This window comes from Notechis scutatus, chromosome 1, assembly GCF_049901735.1.
Source record: "Notechis scutatus isolate UNSWTSFEM ecotype Mainland chromosome 1, rNotScu1.2, whole genome shotgun sequence".
Classification (NCBI taxonomy): Eukaryota; Metazoa; Chordata; class Lepidosauria; order Squamata; family Elapidae; genus Notechis; species Notechis scutatus.
The window spans coordinates 286,663,597-286,684,528 of NC_142009.1; the positions used below are offsets into that span (position 1 = coordinate 286,663,597).

The window sequence follows — 20,932 nt, forward strand, 5'->3', positions numbered from 1 at the left end:
TCAGACAGACAGACAGACAAACATCACACACTCGCTTTCTTTTTAGACCATCTTACGTCATTATGTTTTCAAAATAATGGTCCTACCAAGAACATAGGGAAAAATATAAACATTATGACGACGGCTTGAAAAGGGATATAATAGACCTTGAAAAAATGCTGATGAGGTCAACCAAAATAATAACTCAATAATAATAATAACTCAAACATCTTCTCTATGAAAAGGGCTGTTCAGGTCTCTTTAACTTGAAAAAAAAAGTCAGTTCAAGAACAACATAGATTGAGGTGTATAAAATAAGGAAGACTAAAGTTCTCTCTCTCTGGAAGCACTGGGGTGAAATGGTCCAAATGCTGATTGGGGTGAAGATTTAAAAGAGATAAAAGGAAACAGATCTTCACATAAAGCACAATCCATCTGCAAAATTAATTGCCCCTTGTATGATGATAGCTGTTAACTTGGATATGTGTACAAAGGTCAGATTTATCTAAGGCTATTTGATGTGAAGACTTTATACTTCCACCAGATTGGAAAGAATATGCAGGGGAACAATTGCAGAAGACAGGTATCTCATTTTTCTGCTAGTAAGCACCCAGTTTCATTTAGTTGGCCATTATGAGAAACAATACAGGGTTAAGGTGGACCATAGTCTAACATACTATAGCTTCTTATGTTCTTAATTCTCGGGATTATATATGAACTGATGAGCTATTTCTTTCTTGAGTGCACAATGCTTATCTAATTGATCACTACAAATTACAAACAATCCTATTTAAATGGACATTGCCATCAAAGCGTGACAGTGCATGACAGTGCATGGCAGTATAACAGTTTCTTAAAATATTGAGCACTGCTGTAGAAACTCTTGGAAATTAATTCACTAAATATAACATGTTTCACTTTTTCCTGCTCTGGCTCTGACAGATCAATATTCTACAGAGACTGTAAGATGACAGTGGAACTAATGCCAGTGCTTCATGATGGCTTCATAGTGGGTCATCTTCATGTTACCTTCTGTCAATTAATTGAAGAGATAAACATGGGCAGAACCATCTAATACTCCATAAACCTGTAGCAAAAGATTTAGACTTTCTCATAGTATGGGATAGAAGGATCTTCTAATTGAACAGCATTAAGTCCTTTATTAACTTCGAAGTTGATTTCTGAACAGAATACTGAATTTAATCTGAATTCAAATTCAGGCAAAAACTCATTTCTATATGTGTTAGATGCTTCATTTAGTCACAGCAATTGAGACCCTGCTATTTAGAAATAAAATACAAATTGTCAGCTTGGACGATCTGATAAATTTTGGCTTTACAAACTCTCACTTGATTTAAGTCAGAGGTGGTATTCAGCAGATTCTGACCAGTTCTGGAGAACCGGTGGCAGAAATTTTGAGTAGTTCAGAGAACCGGCAAATACTGCCTCTGACTGGCTCTGCCCCCATTTATTCTCTCCCTCCCAAGTCCCAGCTGATTGACTGGGTCTTCTTTTGTTGCCCTGCACAGGAAAACGGAGCTGGAAAGTAGGTTAGTGGGATGGAGAAAGAATGGGATTTTGCAGTAACCTTCCCCTGCTACGCCCACCAAGCCACACCCACAGAACTGGTAGTAAAACAATTTGAATCCCACCACTGATTTAAGTTAGACATTTATACATAAATGTATACTTAAATTTACAAAGAATTTATCAGAACTGTTGGTTTGGTTCTTTTTCTTCCTACCAGCTACAGTTTAAATAACGGAAGCTTGATAAAGATGATATAAATATAAATCACTTCACAGTTTTTTCAGAAGCAGATTAGAAGAGAGTGGTTGGTTCTGAAACTGAGTCCATTCCCCTCCCACCTGCATTTCCTGTTGGAATCTGCCTTTGATCCACCATTTCTTTAGATCTAATTTTGATTGAAATTCCAAATCATGGTTGTAAATAAATGAGTTCTATAACCATAGTTTCAGAGGAAGAAATCTAGACTTACATTATCTAATGAATGACTACATGACTAAAATTTGATCTTACATTCCAAAGCTCTTCCCCAAGCACTATTAGATATGAATGTTTATTTTTATGCATTAAAGAAATTTATCAGTACTTTGCACCTTATCCCCAAATGTTAAAATGTATGCTGTTGACTTTTAAGATCTTGCATTGCATTCCTGAGGGTGCAACTCCTTTTTTCCTGATTGTCTTGGGAGCAGTAAATGTTGCATTTAGAGACACGCTGTAAATATGAATTCCAGTAGTCAGTGGAATTAATTAAAAATGGCTTTGTGTTGCACCTATGGCTCTTATTCTAACCCTAACCCTAACATGATCTCAAACATATTCATTTTTAATATTGAGGGTCTGTTATACCACCTCCCTTCAGCCAATGTTTCAGTCTGTTTTGTCAATAGCTATTTCAGCCAACCATTCTTTATTCCTTTTGTGGAATAGTATTTCCCAGCAAACCTGTTGAGTGTAACATGCCACAAGGTCATATGTAAGAACTTCTCCCCATTACAAAACAGCACGATACAATATTCTTAAAACAACCAAAATGAAATGCTATTTGGGAAATGAAACAGGGGTAAATCTTTGCCATAAGGGTAGGACAAATTTACTGGAACTTAGATTTCTTCTGTCCATGAAGCAGGAGATAAAAAAAAATGCAAATAAGTTTTCAGGGAGATACTAGAGCAGGGGTCTTCAAACTGACAGCTTTAAGACTTGTGGACTTCAACTCTCAGAATTCTTCCTCTGGTCATGTTAGCTTAGGAATTCTGGGAGTTGAAGTCCTCAAGTCTTAAACTTGCCAAGTTTGAAGATCCTTGTACTAGACAGACAGACAAGAGAGACAAATAGAGACAGACCTTTACGCACACAAACACACATACCACACACTCACAGTGACTGACTGACAGACAGATAGACAGGCATGGTTCAAAAATAGTCACACTATTGAGGAGAGTGCTTCCTAAGAAGAAAATAAGTATTTGGGACTATTTTTCAATGAACAGTTATATTTTTTGGCTGTAAATTTGTTTTGTGTCCTGCATGAAATTTCAGAAATAGTTTTTATAGTTCTGCTGTAGGGGGTAAATACTAGAATAAGGAAAGCTTGTACCTTCCTCACTTCACAGGGATACAAGCAGGGCAAAACCAGGTCAAGTGTTGTTACAGAGTCCAAGTCATGGCATGTTTCAGGAAAACAACTATTTCACTCTCAACATTGATGCTCTTGGATAGTATAAGAAAGAAAAGCAAAAACAAGTTGGAAATACAGTACAATATTTGTCCCCAATATTACTCCAGAAAATATATTTTAACCTGGGGAATTTTGATGTGAAAATGTAGGGGAAACAATAGTTCTTTCCAACCTTCTATATTTCTATCGTAATGTATTTTGTATGTCTGCCTCAGCTAGAACTTAAAAAAAAATCAACACATTTGTTTAATAATCATAATATCCTAGCATGCCTTTGATTTAAACAAGAATTAGGAACTATTCTAAAAATTATACAAATCTATTATGGCAATTACACAGTAATACAAATTAACATAAACAATGGCAGGTGATCTGTTATAATTCCAAATCTATTTTAATGAAATTTTATAGAATTTTTTGAATGCTTGCATTGCTTTGATCAGTCTTTAAACTACCCACAAAAGAGTATTTTTTAAAAAATATTCATTTAGAAATTAAATGATTATTTAAGAATTCTCCCAGTTTTAAAGTTATGTTCCTGGCCTGAAGAAAGAATAAAAAACAGAAAATAGAAGTTTTATCTTTTTGCTTAATTAAGTGGCAACTGAATAATACAAAATGAGATTTTTTTAAAAAAACTATGAGATAAATCAAAACATTGTAATATTCCATGTATACAAGTTAAGAGAAAAAAAGAAATATCCTGACTATCTGAAGTTGTAAAGATATACAACTAACCCAGGTTATATACTGAGTTCTGAACAAATTAATTATTATTTCGTGTTTCTTGAATGATAGTAATAAATAAGAATAATATAATAAAATGCCATCAGAGACTGACTTTAATGCATAAGGCTCCATTAAACATTGGTTCATGAACTTTTTGCCATTCGCATTCCATTTAATGTTATCCAGGCATAGCACATCACTTCAGCACCAATTATTTAAAGCTGCCAACAATCTCTTCCATTCTTCATTATTTAATTAATGTTACCCATTTTCAGTGAAATCTATAAAGCAATGTGATAATTTTATGATCAGTAATGTTCTGAAGATCAAAAGGACACCCACCCCTGCACTGTTCCTGTTTCTGTATTTGCAAGGTTTAGCATTATAGCGTTTAAAAATCATAAGCACAACTGTTTTTCCTCTTTTGATTTTGTTATAGGACCGTCTTGATTCTTTAACAGAAGTGGATGACTCAGGACAGCTAACTATCAAATGCTCTCAAAATTATTTATCCCTAGACTGTGGAATTACTGCCTTTGAACTGTCTGACTACAGCCCGAGTGAGGATTTGCTTGGTGCTCTTGGGGACATGACTTCCAGCCCAGCTAAAATAACATCCTTTGAGTCTTGGAGCTATAGTGAAATGGACAAAGCCTTTCCAGAACTTACTAGAAGTGTGGGATTACTGGCTGTAGCAACAGATTCAAGTGCTTCCAAATGCAATGAAAGTATTAATACAAAGGAAATCCATTTACCCTTGTCAATTGATCAACTGCAGGGGGACAGCCAAAGTTGCAAAGAATCATCAACTATATCTACTGAACTTTCACTCACTCATCTTTTTGAGCACTTACCCTTTTGTAAAGTAGCTTCTGGGGATTCGGCTGTCTCATTTGGCCACAGGAAGGTCTTAGAAACAATAAAACAGGAGCAAAATCCAGTGTCCATCAGTGGTGTAAAAGCTAATCATCACCCTCACAGTGAAAACTCAACTCCCAAGAGGTCAATTCAAGATGGCAGTGACTACAATGAGGATTCGCCCACACAGCCCACCTTGCCCAAGAGGGGCTTGTTTCTCAAAGAAGACATATTTAAAACAGATATTATAGTCAATGATATAAAAAATGAGTTCTCTTTGATTAAGACAGAAATCAGTAAGAGCACACCCTCACTGCTTGAGCCACCAGACCGATCCAAGCTTTGCCTAGCATTACAAACAGCATACAATAATTGCCCTTCTGCCATAAGTCAGTCGTGCGATTGTTTGCACAACATAAGTGAACTCAAGTTTGCAATTCAAAATCATTTCAAAGAAAAGTCCATGGCTTTAAGTAAGTCAAGTGACAATGCCAGAAGGCAGAAGCTGAGGTGCAAGAAGTCACATGACATTCCTGAGGAGGTGGCATCCTGCAGGGTTTCTGAAATGGCATCAAATACCACACCAAACAACCAGATGAACAAAATAGGCACTCTGGCTTTACAAAATGGAATTTCTTCTGGCAGCAGGCACTCCATAGAAGGAACAGAAAGTGACACAACATCAACCTCTTCTGAACCTTACAAGCAAGAAGAACTGAATGGCCAGTCTTGCAGTGAAAGAGAACCATCTGCTTCACCCACTCATAGCCAAGTCAGCAGCTTTTCAGCTGGATCAGATCCTGCTGTATCTCCCTTCCCCCTTCTTCAAAGAAACAAGACTGAAAAGACCCACTCACCTTCACCAAATAATACCAGCACAGAAAATAAAATGGGTGACGCCTGGTATGGCTCTGATGAATACTTAGCTCTTCCATCGCATCTCAAACAGACAGAAGTATTAGCTTTGAAATTAGAAAATTTGACAAAATTGCTTCCACAGAAATCTCCAGGAGAAACTCTTCAAAACATCGATGACTGGGAACTATCTGAAATGAATTCAGATTCAGAGCTTTACCCAACCTACCAGGTCAAAAAGAAGCGCAAAAGGTTAGGTAGAACTTCACCAAGCTCTTCAAGTGACATCATATCTTCAGTAGGAGACAGCATTGAATCGGGCCCTCTTAGTGATATCCTTTCTGATGAAGAACTTTGCACATCCTCATCTAGCATGAAAAGGTTCCTAGAAGATAGGCCACGAAAGCCATCAATATGTCATGTTTCTGATAAAAATGAAATAACTCTCACAAATAAATCAGCTTTGATACAGCAGCTGATGGAAGATATACAACAACAAGAGAATAATGAAATTGTATGGAAAAAAATGGAGGTAAGTAGGAAACTGATGAAGTGGATAGACCTTTATCTTTTTATCAATATATGGCAGCATAAAGAGGAAATTTGCAAAATATACTGATGCAAGCAACATACTCCTTGAAATGTTAAAGCAGCCACATCATCCAAAAGATTTGACATGACTGTTTTGAAGTCTTTCCCATATGTGTGCATAACTGGTTCACTTTGCTGATGGAACCAGAAGTGTTACTTAGTCATATATACATAAACACACAGTTGGGTAAAGACTTTGAGAACAAGTGTGTCAAATCCTTTGATATACTCTTTGGCTTTAATGGTTTGAAAAAGGTTTCTTATACCAGCCTGCTTTGCAAAACATCTCTTTTAAAAATTTGGTACTGCTCTAATGTTCATGAGTTGAACAGTAAGGCAAGGTCAATAGGGTATGAGAGATTTTTTTGTATTAAGTTCATGACTGTTCGGTCATATGTCCATTCCATCTCTTTTTGTACCAGTGTTCAAGAAGGGGCTTTCTGGTGGGAATAGAATCCCATAGGAAAAAAAATCAATCAATATGTCTTATGATTACTTTAAATATGTTATATGCATTGTGTAGTGGTGGGATTCAATTTTTTTTTTACTATCGGTTCTGTGGGCATAGCTTGGTGGGCATGGCAGGGGAAGGATGCTGTAAAATCTTCAGACAGAGGTGGTATTTGCTGGTTCTCCGAACTACTCAAAATTTCCACCACCAGTTCTCCAGAACTGGTCAGAACCTGCTGAATACCACATCTGGCATCGTGGTATATTTTGAAAGATGAAACTACACTGCAGAATCTGAAGAAACACAGAATAGGAACAATAACTTATATTGTTATACATTTCATCAAGGGGAAAGCAAATTAGGTCAGTTTATCTCCATGTGAAACCAGATTACAACTTTGAACATCCATAATAGCATGGGTAAGAACCGAACACAAGACTAAACTGAAACCTGGCAAAATAATGTTTCCATGAATGTGGGCCCGCTGGCAAGGATCTATGCAGCTGCTGAGAAACACAAGGCTGCTGATTGTTTATTTATGAAATAACACATATCCCTTTTATTCTAATGCAAACAGTCAGTGAAAATAGCAATGGATATGTATGGATGTACAGTATGTGTAATGCATGCTTCTTGCTTGGAGCAAACAGAGGGCAAAACACTACACTCCCCAGTGACATCAGTGTTCTATATCAACAATGACTTGATATATTTATTTGTTAGGTTTATATCCAACCTTTTCTTCAGGAACTCAAGACAGCAAAGATAGCACTCTGTTCTCTAATTTTTCTCCATAGTAGCAATCCTGTGAGGTAAAATGGGTTGAAGAGAAATTAGTTATTTTCTATCACCGGTGTCCCCAGCGGTACTCCAATCTGCTAACTCCCTACATCACACATAGTTCTTTATACCTAAAAACATTTCAGGAAAGTTTCTGGTGTGAGTATACTGTCAGCCCTTCAAAGTGGACCAGATTAGGAAACCAAAATGATTAAAGCTGATACTACTTTTCAGGGCATACTAGGTATCAAGAGAAGTCTTTTCTATACCATGCTATAAACATATATAAATATTAAGAATGGCAGCTAATACCTACTCCAGTGTAGGATGGTATTTAACTGAATTTCCAGATTATGTCAAGTCATAGGTGTAGAGCAGAGGTCCCCAAACTTGGCAACTTTAAGACCTGTGGAAATTCTCAGAATTCTCCAGCCAGCATAGCTGGCCTTGAAAAATATGTTAGAAATTATGAACTTAGCCCAATAAAATAGGAATGTGTAAGAAAGAAAAATCAAGATTGCTTTGCCTTTACTTCTTTTTTTTTTTTAAATAAAGTTTTATTTGGGTTTTCACACATACAAAATACAAGTAAAACATCTTTTTTGAAAATAGTATGGTCCCTGGTTGAACTTCTTTATACAGACACAAAACTCAATTTCATGCTCCTTTTTGTATTCTATTCCATATCTTATACTATTTTACATTTTCTATATAGTTTTTCCCCTCTTTTAATTTTCTCAATTTTATTTTGATTATCTCATCTCAATTCAAATCATTATATTTATACTTTTGTCTGTTCTGTTTCAATTTCATATTATCTTTTCTCATTAAACAAATTTTCTCCTGTAGTTACTAATTGGAGTATGACACCTTTATATCTTTTAATTACATCCATTCGACTCTTATTTAAACTTCAATATATACCTTAAGTTTATGACCTTCAATATAATACATAATACATAACTTCCAATCGAATTCTGCTTGGTACATTCTTATAATACACACTATATATTTTTTTAAAAAAGAAAGATTGTAAATATATGTAATTATAAACCCTCATTCCATTCCAGTTCAGTTCTATCATTAATAATCATTAAAATCTTAACATCTTTAACACTTCGTCAAGAAATCGTCAAGTAATCCAAATAGTACCGAGTTATATCTTATTTCTTTTTCGACTTTCTCTTCCTGGGGTTTTTGTTACAATATTTCAGTTAGAATGCATCTTTTGGAAGTCTTGTTGAGATTTTGCTGTAAGTTTTTTTTTTAATTCCAGGCAGTCTCCTCCCTTCCAGATCCTGCCCTTTTATTCTTTTGCTCTCCTTTCCTGTTTTCAAAAGCTTTTAATTATCCAGAAATCTTTATTATACCTTTGACTTTTTATTTTCAGCATTAAATGCCTATTGATGTCAAAGTGGATTTTTTTCCAATTTCTTGCTTAAGTCTCTTAGCTGTCAGTATAGGAAAAGGAGAAAACCAAATCTTTTCCCTTTTCTCTCTCCTTCGCAGGTTAAAAATCTTCTTAGGGAACAATGTTATTGTTTTTTAACAGTTTCAATTCCAGGGTACCTTATTTGTTGCTTTTGCTGTTTGACCTGGTCAACCAAAACTTTCTCTTCTTATCTTCCTCCTGCACATTCTTTTCCGGTCGAGTTCTTCTTTGTGGTGGCCATTTCTGACCACCGCTGCAACCGCCTTCGGGAAAGGGAGAAATGGCCAGCTGGGGAGAATAGATGCGGCTCTCCTCAACCCTGCAGGCAGTCTCCCCCCTCTTCACCACCTCTACGGGGTGGCTTAGCCCTGAAACCAGCCGGCTCGGGGCGCTCCAGCGGTGAGCACGGATCAAAGCCTCGCAGAGATGAGGTTTCGGTCTGTCGCTGAAGAAGCTCAAACTGGAAGTCCCCTGCCTTTACTTCTTTTGGTATAAGAGGGAGGAATAGAAAAATGTGGTCAGACTTTCAAGATCCTGTTATTGTAACCAAATCTATGAAGTAGAGTTCTAGTATTTTTGTGACATCTGTTTCCTGACCTGATCTGTCTTGACAGTTGGATGGTCAGGTTGCTGCTTGGATGCTGGGTCAAAATATACTCTCTGCATACAATGCAAATGAATGACATTTTCTCTTACTATTGATTAGATTTCTTACACTCTCCTGAAGAGAAATTATTTTATCCCCTGCTTATACAGTAGGCTGTCAAGCAGGAAACCAAGGTGTGACAGAATCCAGGATAAGTAGTGTTCTAGTCAACCCTCTCCTATTCCTTTATAATGGATAAAAGTGATTTCCACAACAGAGGTTGAAACTCTCCTGTTTTGGCCCCATGTTACTATGAAAACAGATGTAAAGATGAGTCCTTTGGTTTCAGGGTCCCCATGGCTGTGGGTTGGATACCAGTCAACTAATGGAGGAAGAGCTAAAGTCAATTTAATACCTCAGTTAAAATAAGCATAGGTATTTTTTTTAAATGTAGTAAATTACATGGCTATTCCGATAGGTTAAGATGGAAAGATGGAAAATTCAAGGCAGGAGTATGTCTATGTTTCTCCTCCAAAATCTGTCACTTTCCTTTTCTTGATATCTGAGCTGGGCATTCAAAGTCAGAACTGGGGAATCCTCACCAGTGGAGAAGGGATGTGGCATTCTTAAGCCCCTCCTATTAGGTCAGTTCCCATCAACAGCTTTTAACGTACCTAACAAAACACCAGAGCTTCTTTTGTAGGCACTTAAATGGTACCCAGTGGTAATAGAGTGGAATATATAGAGTTCACTCTGTTTCCCAGTGCACCTAAACATACGAAGACCAACGGAACATGAACAGGTATATGAGCAGAAAAAAACACCTCACATGAAGCTACAACATACAGTGGTCAGGCTTGGTGTGATGATCTGCTCTCTGGTAATCTATTTGGATAGTTATAAGTATGTTTGAGTTGATTATTTTTTCCTGAAATGGAGTATGTATTACTGCTTGGGGTTTGTTTGTTTTTGTTGTTGTTCTTTATTTGTTTCTGTTATTCCTATTTTAACCTGAATGCTGGAGTTGCTTCAAAGGCAATATACAAGATGCACAATAAATAAATAAACTTCACAGAAGAAAACACACTGTATTGATAGCACTGTTTTTAAAAATGCTTGAAAGAATTCCAAAAGACGAGGCTCTGCAAGTTTTCCCTATCTTGTTCACATTTTTTTTAATAATAATAATAATTTAATTAGCATGCACCAGGAGTCCTGCAAAGAAAAATGTAATGTCTCCAACATATTTATTCTGAAAATGACTATATGTTCTATTGAGCTCCTATAACTTTTATTAAAAAGTGAACATGGGGTACAGGTGCATCCCAATATTTCCTTCAGTTGGTGCCCACCTTTTCCTAATGGGGCACCTAACCAGGCTAGTTCCTGCAAGGAAGGAATTGAGGAAGGGCTGGATATGGAAAAGTGACAGCTTTGTAATTGGTTGTTGTAAATGGTCATCCATGTAACTAGCCATCTGGTAAAATCATCAAATATCCCCACTAGAAATCATTTTGTTAAGAGTGCCAACAATATAAGCTTAAAATTCCAAATATGCTCATGGATGCAGAACATCTGGATAGTATTCTTATAAAAGCAGATATTAATGAATAGATATTTCTAGTATTTGCCATAGGTTGGCAATTCATAATGGCTAGAAGGCTATGATTAAGATGAAATAGTTCTTTAAAATCTCATGATGACTTTTTGATATTTTGTGGTTATTCCTCCAGATGGTGCTGTTTACTTAGACAATGACACTTTGGACCTTACAATGTTGCACCCTCTGATAATGATTTTCAAAATCGGGCTTTTAGCATTTGAAATAATTTTCATTTTCTACAGTACTTTTTGTTTGAATAGTCTTCATAAAGTTTATAGATGTCATCAGAAAAATATTAGGTTTTTTAAAAGATTCATATTTTTTATTGGAAAATGGATTTTATTCCAATCACAGCTCTAGCCATAGTAATAGTTTCTTATACTTTCATCTAGTTCTGAATGTATTGTTACACTTCAGGGATGTTCACCATAAATACATTTACTTGTTATTATGGCTATTACTGATAGTACAGTATATTTTAATAAATGTACAAGGGGAATATTTATATTATTTAATAAATGATTCTAGCTTATCAGTTTTCTGTGTTTTACTTCAGTATTTCAGCCTTTTAAATATTAAATATGTTATAAAAATTATATATGTTATATAAGTTAAAAATATAGGTTCCAAATTATAGATTGATTATTAATAGGTCATGGAATGTTTATATATTCAAAAAATGTATATTAATTTATCTATTCTGAATAGGATTTCAGTTTTATTTTCTACACTCCAAAAGATGAGGCTTGGCAAGTTTCCCCTATCTTGTTCACATTTTTAAAATAATAATAATAATTTAATTAGCACATACATGGAGAATAAATGACACTACACATCTTGCCCTCTGTGAGAAAAAGGTTTAGCTTCTGTATCTATAACTAGATAGAGATTTGTGCAAAAGCTTCTGTATATTGTATGGTTCTACCATTCTAGCACTTATGTGCTGCAACTGTGCAGCACATAAGTCAGAGAGAGCAATTATTTTAAGAGGAAGGAAGGAAGGAGGGAAGGAAGGAAGGAAGGAGGGAAGGAAGGAAGGAAGGAAGGAAGGAAGGAAGGAAGGAGGGGTGGGATTCTATTGGTTCTCTCCAGCTCTGTAGAACCGGTAGCTCTGAAGAGCAGCAGACACAGAACCAGTTCTGTGTCTGCTGCTGTTTTGGCCTACCCGCCCACCCGGGCTCTTACCTGACCTTTATTTCCTGCTTTTTCAACCTCAACTGCTTTGCGCAGCACACCTGTGGTTGAAAAAGTAGGAGAAAAGTGCTTTTTCCAATGCTGCGCACCTGTGCACAGCGCTGGTCAGCTGTCCAGGCAGCAAGCTGATGACGTTTCACATGCGCACGCAGCAAAACATAAATCACCCAAACGGTAGTTCACCGGTCAGATCCCACCCCTGGAAGGAAGGAAGGAAGGAAGGAAGGAAGGATCGATCAATGGCTGTAGTCATTCTATATGAAGGTTATTCAACCAGCATATCTTTCAAACCCAGAAACAAGAACTTTATCAGAAACAAGAACTTGGCACAACCCCCAAATGGGAGTTGTCCAGCTGTCTGTTTCTGAATTTTTAAAAATCCTTCCAGCATTGCTCAAGAGGCTGTGTAAAATGTGAGCAGAGAAATATATAAGAAATAAAGTTTCCTCTTCTTGCCTATAATGGCTCCAACTCTGATTGGCTACAGGAAATTTTCACTGAAGTAAAATAAATAAATAAATAACAAAAAAATTACTTGGTGCTTAGATTTCAGAGTTGCAGCTTATTACTAGTATGTGCCGAGATGCATTTTTTTCCCATGAGGTTGTACTTAGGATACCATGATAGCATCACATTTTGGATTAGGACCATTATCTCACATTTCTTACTAAAGTAATGGCACAAAATTCATCACCAATTCCAATTACAGTATAAAAACTTTATTTTGTCTCTCTGTGTATATCTATTTTCTTTTGAAAATCTGCACCCATAAAAGCTTCTCAGATGACTTATAACATAAATAAATTAATACAAATACATGAATTCAAAATAAAGTACAGAAGGTTGGGGAATTATTTCAGTTTCTGAAATAAGTCAGTTTTTACAAATGAATGTGTTAGAATTCTATTGTCATTATCCCCCAAAAGTATAAGAATTGTGGGAAATGATCCAACACATCTGGAAAACATCTGTTGTTAGGGAGACTGGTCTATTCAGTTTGCTAATGCTTACAATTGCTTTGGAGTTGGGCAATCAAATCAAATCAATAAATAAAGTTGCTAAGCAAGCTTCCTTAGGAACGATCATGTTGCATCCTAGCAGAACGTCTTCTATGCCTAGCTAGTCAGGAATCTGTTGGCAGATATGATACAACATTGCAAAGGATCATACATTTGTGAGAGAAGATGCAATAATCTGGTCCTAAACAATTTAGACTTTATGCTTTCTGACACATTGCAAGTATAACAAGTGAATTGGAAGCCAGAGCAACGTAAACAAAATGGCAGCAACAAAGCGCCAAAGCGCACTGCAACAGTATTGCCAAAAAGGCTTTAAGAGTTGTAAATTTAATTTTATGAAGCTTCTCCTCTGGTAATACTGATTTGCAAACTAGGACATTCAAAACCTTTGCTAGACCAATACTTGAATTCAGCTCTGCTGTCTGAAATCCGCACTGTATATCAGACATAAATACAATTGAGCGAGTCCAGAAGTAGTTTACCAGAAGAGTACTATATACCTCTGTTTGCAACAGAATACCTACACCACCAGACTTGCGATTCTAGGCTTAGACAACCTTGAACAACACTGGCTAAGATTGGACTTAAGCATAGTACATAAAATCATGTGTTACAACGTCTTACCAGTTAATGAATATTTCAGCTTTAACCACAACAACACAAGAGCACACAACAGATATAAACTTAATGTAAACCCCTCCAAACTTGATTGCAGGAAGTACATTTCAGCAACAGAGTGGTCAATGTCTGGAACTCACTACCTGATTCTGTTGTCACCTGCTCAAACCCCCACACCTTTACCCTCAAACTAACCTCTATTGACCTCACCCCATTCCTAAGAGGTCTGTAAGGGGCGTGCATAAGCACACCATCATGCCTACCATCCCTGTCCTATTGTCCCCAATGTTCTGAGATGCAAATATTGATTGCATGAATATTATCCTGAAATTTATTATTTTTAGTTAGTTCTATAGCATGGTAAATCAGCTGTTACTTTTCAATTCTGCATATACTATTCAGATATTATAGTTACTTTTAGCTGTAATTATGAGAAAAAACCTTTATAAAGTGGATTCTAAAACCTTGAGGGTTAAAATACATAATAAAAGTAGCCTTTCCTTGTTTTTTAACCTTTGGCATTACAGATTTCTTTCCCCCCTCCATTTAAAAACATAAATTTCCAAAATTGCCTCTGATGAAATTGGGATTTCCCATGATTATGACAAGAAATCTATAACCTATAATTTATATATTCATTGCTGCCCTAAATTTTCTCAATATAGGTTAGGCCCAATTCCTTTTCTCCCTTCATTCTTCATAATCACATTGTTTTAGTATATACAGCTAGTTACTGGATGCAGAGCTGTATTATAACCATATTATTTCTTTACAATGTTTTTTTAAACAACTGTCTTTTCTTGTTTTCTCTTTTTCAAGGGGTTTGTAAGCAAGTTGGATGAATTCATTCAATGGTTAAATGAAGCCATGGAAACCACAGAAAACTGGACTCCTCCAAAAGCCGAAACCGACAGTCTTAAACTCTACCTGGAAACACACTTGGTAGGACAAAATTATATTGTTACCAAAATCAGTAATAAAAAACAGTTTCTTTACTGCTGTTATCCTGACCTTTATTATTTATTATATATATTTTGAGCTTTCCAGAAATACATAAGTATATGAATTAAAAAGTCAAGTCAATTCACAAATGGGGAAAAAGGTAGAACCCCCTTTGGAGGTTTTAAATGTAAATAGAATATAACAAATGCTACAGCAGGGTTAAGAAGCCTCTAAAATAATAAATAAAAGAAAACATATTCTTATAAAGAAATATAGTTTTTATATTTAAATAAGTCACTTAGGTGAAATGGGAGGTATAGAAATTTAATAAATAAATAAATTATAAACAAGAACTTTACAATATTAATTTTTGCTTTTAATTGTGCTGTCAGATCATTTAAATATTTTTATATTGTACATTTTTATTTATTTATTTAGAAAGTATATATAGCCGCCTACTCACTCACAGCGACTTTAGGCATTATAATATGAACTTCATAATATTACCTCATTATCTCAAAATATAAATAATTCTGGAAGAAATATCATTATAAATGCATGAAGAAATTTGGAATCCATTGATAAAAACAATAAGAGGAATAGGTTGATGGATGGATGGACAGATAGATGTAGACAGGCAGACAGATGGCTATAGATGAAGAGTAGAGATCCAAATCTGAGGACCAGACAATGGTGGTAGGTTAGTTTTCAATATCAGATGTTCCATGCTCAAAATAATTAATTTTTGTTGCCTACCACACCATATGTTGGGGGAATTAAGCTGCAATCCTATAAACATTCTTCTTGAAATCAGTAAGGTTTACCTTTCAATGGACATGCTACATAACTACACACTTTAGGATAGAATTCAATTAGACATGCTTCTCAGTAGGTACATATATGATTACATTGCAAAATTTTAACGTAGTGTCTTGTTTGTAGTTGAAAGATAGAGCTAGTCAATGCTTTATATTAATTATAATGTCATCTTTTCAATTGATATTGTTTTGGCAGAAACTCTAATCTCTATTTAAGCAGAAGTCTATGAAATTAAATTCCCATGAAGTGCAGTGTCAAAATTATCCTGATAGAGTATTTGAAGGAGCAGGTGCCTGAACTCATTATGTGAGACACATGACAAAGCTCTTCATAGTGAGTCTTGGATAGATCCTCACATAAAACATTTGGCTGAACTCATGCTGCTGTAAAAGAAAATCTTTTGTGTGTGCCTGCACTAGTTTTTCTTCTCTGAACAAAGGGAAGGGATATGTAATTTCTCCCTTCATGGACTTTATTCAACAATAGATTAGAAGAGACTCATTACAATAGTAGGATATGTCTATGCTTGCCTAATAAAAAATGATATATTTGTATATGTGCCTTTGCCATAGTATTAAATGCATATGCAATAGTAGTGCTTTCAGTGGTGGCTACCATGGCCTTGTTTGTGGATCATGCTGGAAAGATCAAAAGATTAATTAATCCATCATCAGCTGATAAAATACTATCAGGAAGCATACAAGCAGGTTAGTATCTTCTGGCTTTATGATCTCCAGCAGTTGTTATTCAGAGGAATATTACTTCAGATAGGGAAAATGATATGAAAACTAGTTTTATTCCCCATGATAATTCTTTTGTGTAGCTGTCCATGCCAGTAAGCATCACTGTATCTTCTCAAAATGAATTCCTTTCTTTTATCTTCTGAATCCCTGCTATTCAGGTTGACTGAATTACTCCATTTTAGGGAGAAAAACCTGTTCATACCCACTTTCACCAGTCTTATTTTTATGTGTCAAGTTTTCACCTTCTTATTTTATCCATCAATGTAACATTTCTTATAAAGTTGTTCCAATTTTATGACTATTAGTCATAATTAGTTCGCTCTTTTTCATATCTTTCCCACTTCTACAATATCCTTTCCAAACCACAGAACTAAAGCTGAACACAGCATTCAAAATTATAAATCATATAGCCATAACTCACACAAAATAGGGCATTATACAGTTTATATATTTAATTCCTTTCTCACAGCAACCGAACATTGAGTCACCATTTTGTTGACATATTTACCATAATGCCAAGATTCTCTTCATGGCCATTTGTTATCTATTAGATCTCATGATTTACATTCTTTTTTTGTCTCTTTCTAAATCATTTAATTAATGAAGTTACATAAAGACAGTTTCCTCTTGTTTAGTGAAATTCTTTTGAAGTTTTTCCTTTTTTAAAATCCTGGAACAATTTTGAATTAGATAATCTTAGCCAATGCAATGCCAGTCTAACATCATATCATTTTAAAGAAATGTAAAAGCATAGGTAGAAATACCAATTTTAACCCAGCAGAATTTTATAGTTTTATGTTAAGCCAGTAGGGTGCCTTGCTCAGCAGTGAATCATAATTACAGGTCTGCTCGTTGGACATGAAAATGACTACCTATCATTTTTTGAGGACAGGAACACAGGGCAGGGGCCTCAGTGTACCCCAAGCATGCTGGGAAGGCAACCCTCACTCATCTTTTTGTGTGTTTGTGCTATACATCAAAACAGGTACTTTCCAAACTCCACCAGCAGAAGCAGACTTTTGCAGATTGCCTTCTGCATATTATGTTATTATAGGTAAATTTCCCCATTCCTATTAGTTAATGTTCTGGGGTAGGCATGCCTTCCCTTTGCTATCACCGATCAGCATCTCCTATAACCATTTTGTCTTGGACTGCTGGCCTGACTGTGCTCTTCCAAATGTGAAACTTTTTACACAAAGTCTGCTGGACTCTAGACTAAGGTCAGAGAGGATTGATCAAAGAGCAGACTTTTCTCTTTGTTTCCTTCTTGAAAACTACCCTAACTATGGAGCAGTGGAAAGATAAAATGGCCTTCAGTTCACAGGATGACCAGTGAAACTGTGAAATACTGAAACTCCCAAATGCTGGGTAAAAAGTGACAAGAATTCCATTAATTTGGATTCAAGTGAGAACAAGAAAAGTAAAACTATCTACTGTTTTATATAAGATTGGCAAACCTCTATCCAAAAGAAGAGGATAGCTCATAAACAAGAGCTATAAGTGGAAACTATGTGTCCATAGAATGACCCATTCATACAAAGGAATATAATTGATTCCTCCCCCCCCCCCCATATAGCTAAGAGTGGGAAAGAAGCAGGAGGAATCTACCAACCAGGTTCAGTGGTAACTATATATGACCAGCATCGTTGCCAAAACTAAGAAATGGATCGAAAACTAAACAGGAATATATTTAGCCAACTTCATTCTCAGCTAGTTCAGCACAGGAAACAATCAGCTTAACACTGCTACATGGATGGACCCATTTGAAGACATAGAGCAAAGGCAGCCATGTCTATATTTAGCAATGTTTTCTATTAAATTCATGGGGTTATATATTCAGCTAATTTATTGGACATTTGGACCATCTTTGATAATACACAGGAAACCATGCACCTATCCTTTGCAGAACCTCGTCCTAAATGTCCAACTGGTGACTATTGCTCTATCTTGTAATGCTGAAAAAAGTTACAATGGCAATAGAAAATTTACAACAGTAGTTTCAAATGAAATAATAGTTTAGTTCTTATGAAACATGATTGTTATCTTTGAACCAACTATAAGGATGTTAAAAGAACTATGCTATGGCAGACAAATGATTTAATTAGTCCCTTGTTTTGTTTCAGAATGACAAACTAGTTGTATAAAGTAAGCCCAGAAGGAGAACTATTATATATTAGCGATTCAGCTGATGTTCCCTAAACACTAGTACAGCTCAATCTGAATAGTTTTCTCTTAAAAGTGATAAACTGACTTCCGGTTTGAAGGGCTTCAGCGACAGACAGGAATCCATGATCGTGCGTGGTTTCTGCCTGGGCTCGCCGCTGGAGCGCCCCGAGCCGGCTGGTTTCAGGGCTAAGCCACCCCGTAGAGGTGGTGAAGAGGGGGAAGATCACCAGCAGGGTTGAGGAGAGCCCCATCTCTCCTCCTCAGCTGGCCAAACTCCCTTTCCTGAAGGCGGTAGGAGCGGTGGTCAGAAATGGCCACCTCAAAGAAGAACTCAACCAGGAAAGAACGTGCAGGAGGAAGATAAGAAGTGAAAGTTTTGGCTGATCGGGTTAAGTCAAAAAAGAAACAACTAAGGTACCCTGGAATTTAAATTTTACAAAAGATAACATTGCTCCCAAAGAAGAGTCGGAAGCAGCAAAAGAAAGTGAAAAGGGAAAGGTTTTTTTTTCTTCTCTCTCCTTCCTTACATTGACAACTAAGAGATCTGAATAAAAAATCAGAAAAATCCGCCTTGGCATCAATAGGCAATTAAGCTGAAAATATAAGTAAATGCCAAAGAGACAATAAAGATTTCTGGACATTAAAACCTTTTTCTTCTATAAGCAGGAAGGGAGAGGAAAAGAATAAGGGCAGGATCTGGAGGGAGGAGACTGCCTGGACTTCAAAAGAATCTAAAGTAAAACTTCAACAAGACTTCTAAAAGATACATTTTAACTGAAACTTTGCAACTAAATAGTAACCCCAGGAAGAGAAAGTGAAAAAAAAAGTGTAATAAGATCAGCTTGTGTGTATTTGGATTGCTTGGTGACTCTTGGATTTTTGGTTATTATATTTGAATGACTAAAACCAATTGGGTGGTTGTTTAAAATTTTTACAATGGCATCACTTTTGGATGAATTGAAAATGGAACTTAAAAAATACAAAGAAGATGCACAAGAAGGGAAGGGCTCTTTTGGCTTCATTTTTCAATTCTTAGAAATGGAGATCTGCAACTATGAGAAACAACAAGAAAAGACTGCAAAACAAGAAGACTGGGACAAAGAAGAAGCCATCTTTAATGAACAAGTAACTCTATATGGGGAAGAAAAAGGAAAGGGGGGAAAGAGAATGGAGAATTTAAGACTTAAAAAAACAACCAAAGAAAAGAAAAATAATTTGAAAAATAAATATAATGTTGGAAAGCAACAGAAAAGGGGAATGCAGAAGAGGGAAATAGAGGTAGAGAGACAAAGGGGTAAAAAGGGGAGAGAGAAGAAAAGAGGGAAGAAGGAAAGGAAAAGAAGTTACAAAGGTTTGGAGCAAGATATAAAGAAACAGGACCTATTTAGAGATAATGGGTGAAAATCTAACTGAAAAAGGGATTCTGTAAAGGTACATAAGATTGTATTGTTATATTTGTACTAGAAATAACTTTAGAAAATTGGAAACAACATATGATTAAAAAGAGGGATAAAATAGTTAGTGAATAATTTAGTGAAATGTTTGTGAATAAAATAAATGAAATAAAATAAATGAGAAAATTGAATTAGGAAGGAATGGTAACATTTTAATCAGTCAATGTTTTATAAAATATAAGTGAAGAGGGGGGGGGGAAATAACTATGGAAAGTTTATAATTGTTCCCATAAAAGTATGATATTTATTTGAAAAGTAATGTGCAAAATGTTAAGATTTAAATGAATATTAATATTAATGATAGAATTGAATTGGAATGGATTGTTGTTTTAACTATATTATATATTTATAATTTTTTCTTTTTTCAAGAATACAGTGTATAGTTTTAGAATGTACCAAGCAGAATCCAAATGGAAGTTATGTATTATATTAAGAGTTATAATTTTAGGGGAAAGATATAAAGGCGTCATACCCCAATTAGTAATTACAGGAGAAATTTTGTTTAATGAGAAAAGATAATAGACAATTGAAACAGCAGACAAAAAATATAAGTACAATGATTTAAATTGAGATGAAATAAATAAAATAAAACTAAGAAAATTAAAAGAGGGGAGAAGCTATGTAGAAAATGTAAAATAGTAATAAGATATGGAATAGAATATAAAAATGAGCATGAATCTGAATTTGTGTCTGTACGAAGAAATGTAACCTGGGATTATGCTGCTTTCAAAAAAGATGTTTTACTTGCCCTTTTGTAAAAACTCAAATAAAACTTACAAAAAAAAGTGATAAACTCAGATTTGATGATTAAAGAAAAAAAAGACACATACCTGACTGAAAATAATATAGCAAACAGCTACCATCTATTTTGCTCTTGTTTGCTGTGACACTTGCAGGTTGTGAAA

General features: G+C 35.5%; 1 protein-coding gene across 4 annotated transcripts in view; it reads left to right on the plus strand.

Moving 5' to 3' along the window:
- Window positions 1-20,932, plus strand: part of AKAP6 (A-kinase anchoring protein 6) — a 268,358-nt gene that overhangs the window by 71,678 nt on the left and 175,748 nt on the right. For all 4 annotated transcript variants that reach the window (XM_087951804.1, XM_087951803.1, XM_087951805.1 and 1 more), the window contains 2 exons: window positions 4,356-6,161; window positions 14,723-14,845. In XM_087951804.1, the coding sequence (XP_087807930.1) occupies window positions 4,356-6,161; window positions 14,723-14,845 (1,929 nt within the window). The remainder of the gene's footprint in view (window positions 1-4,355; window positions 6,162-14,722; window positions 14,846-20,932) is intronic.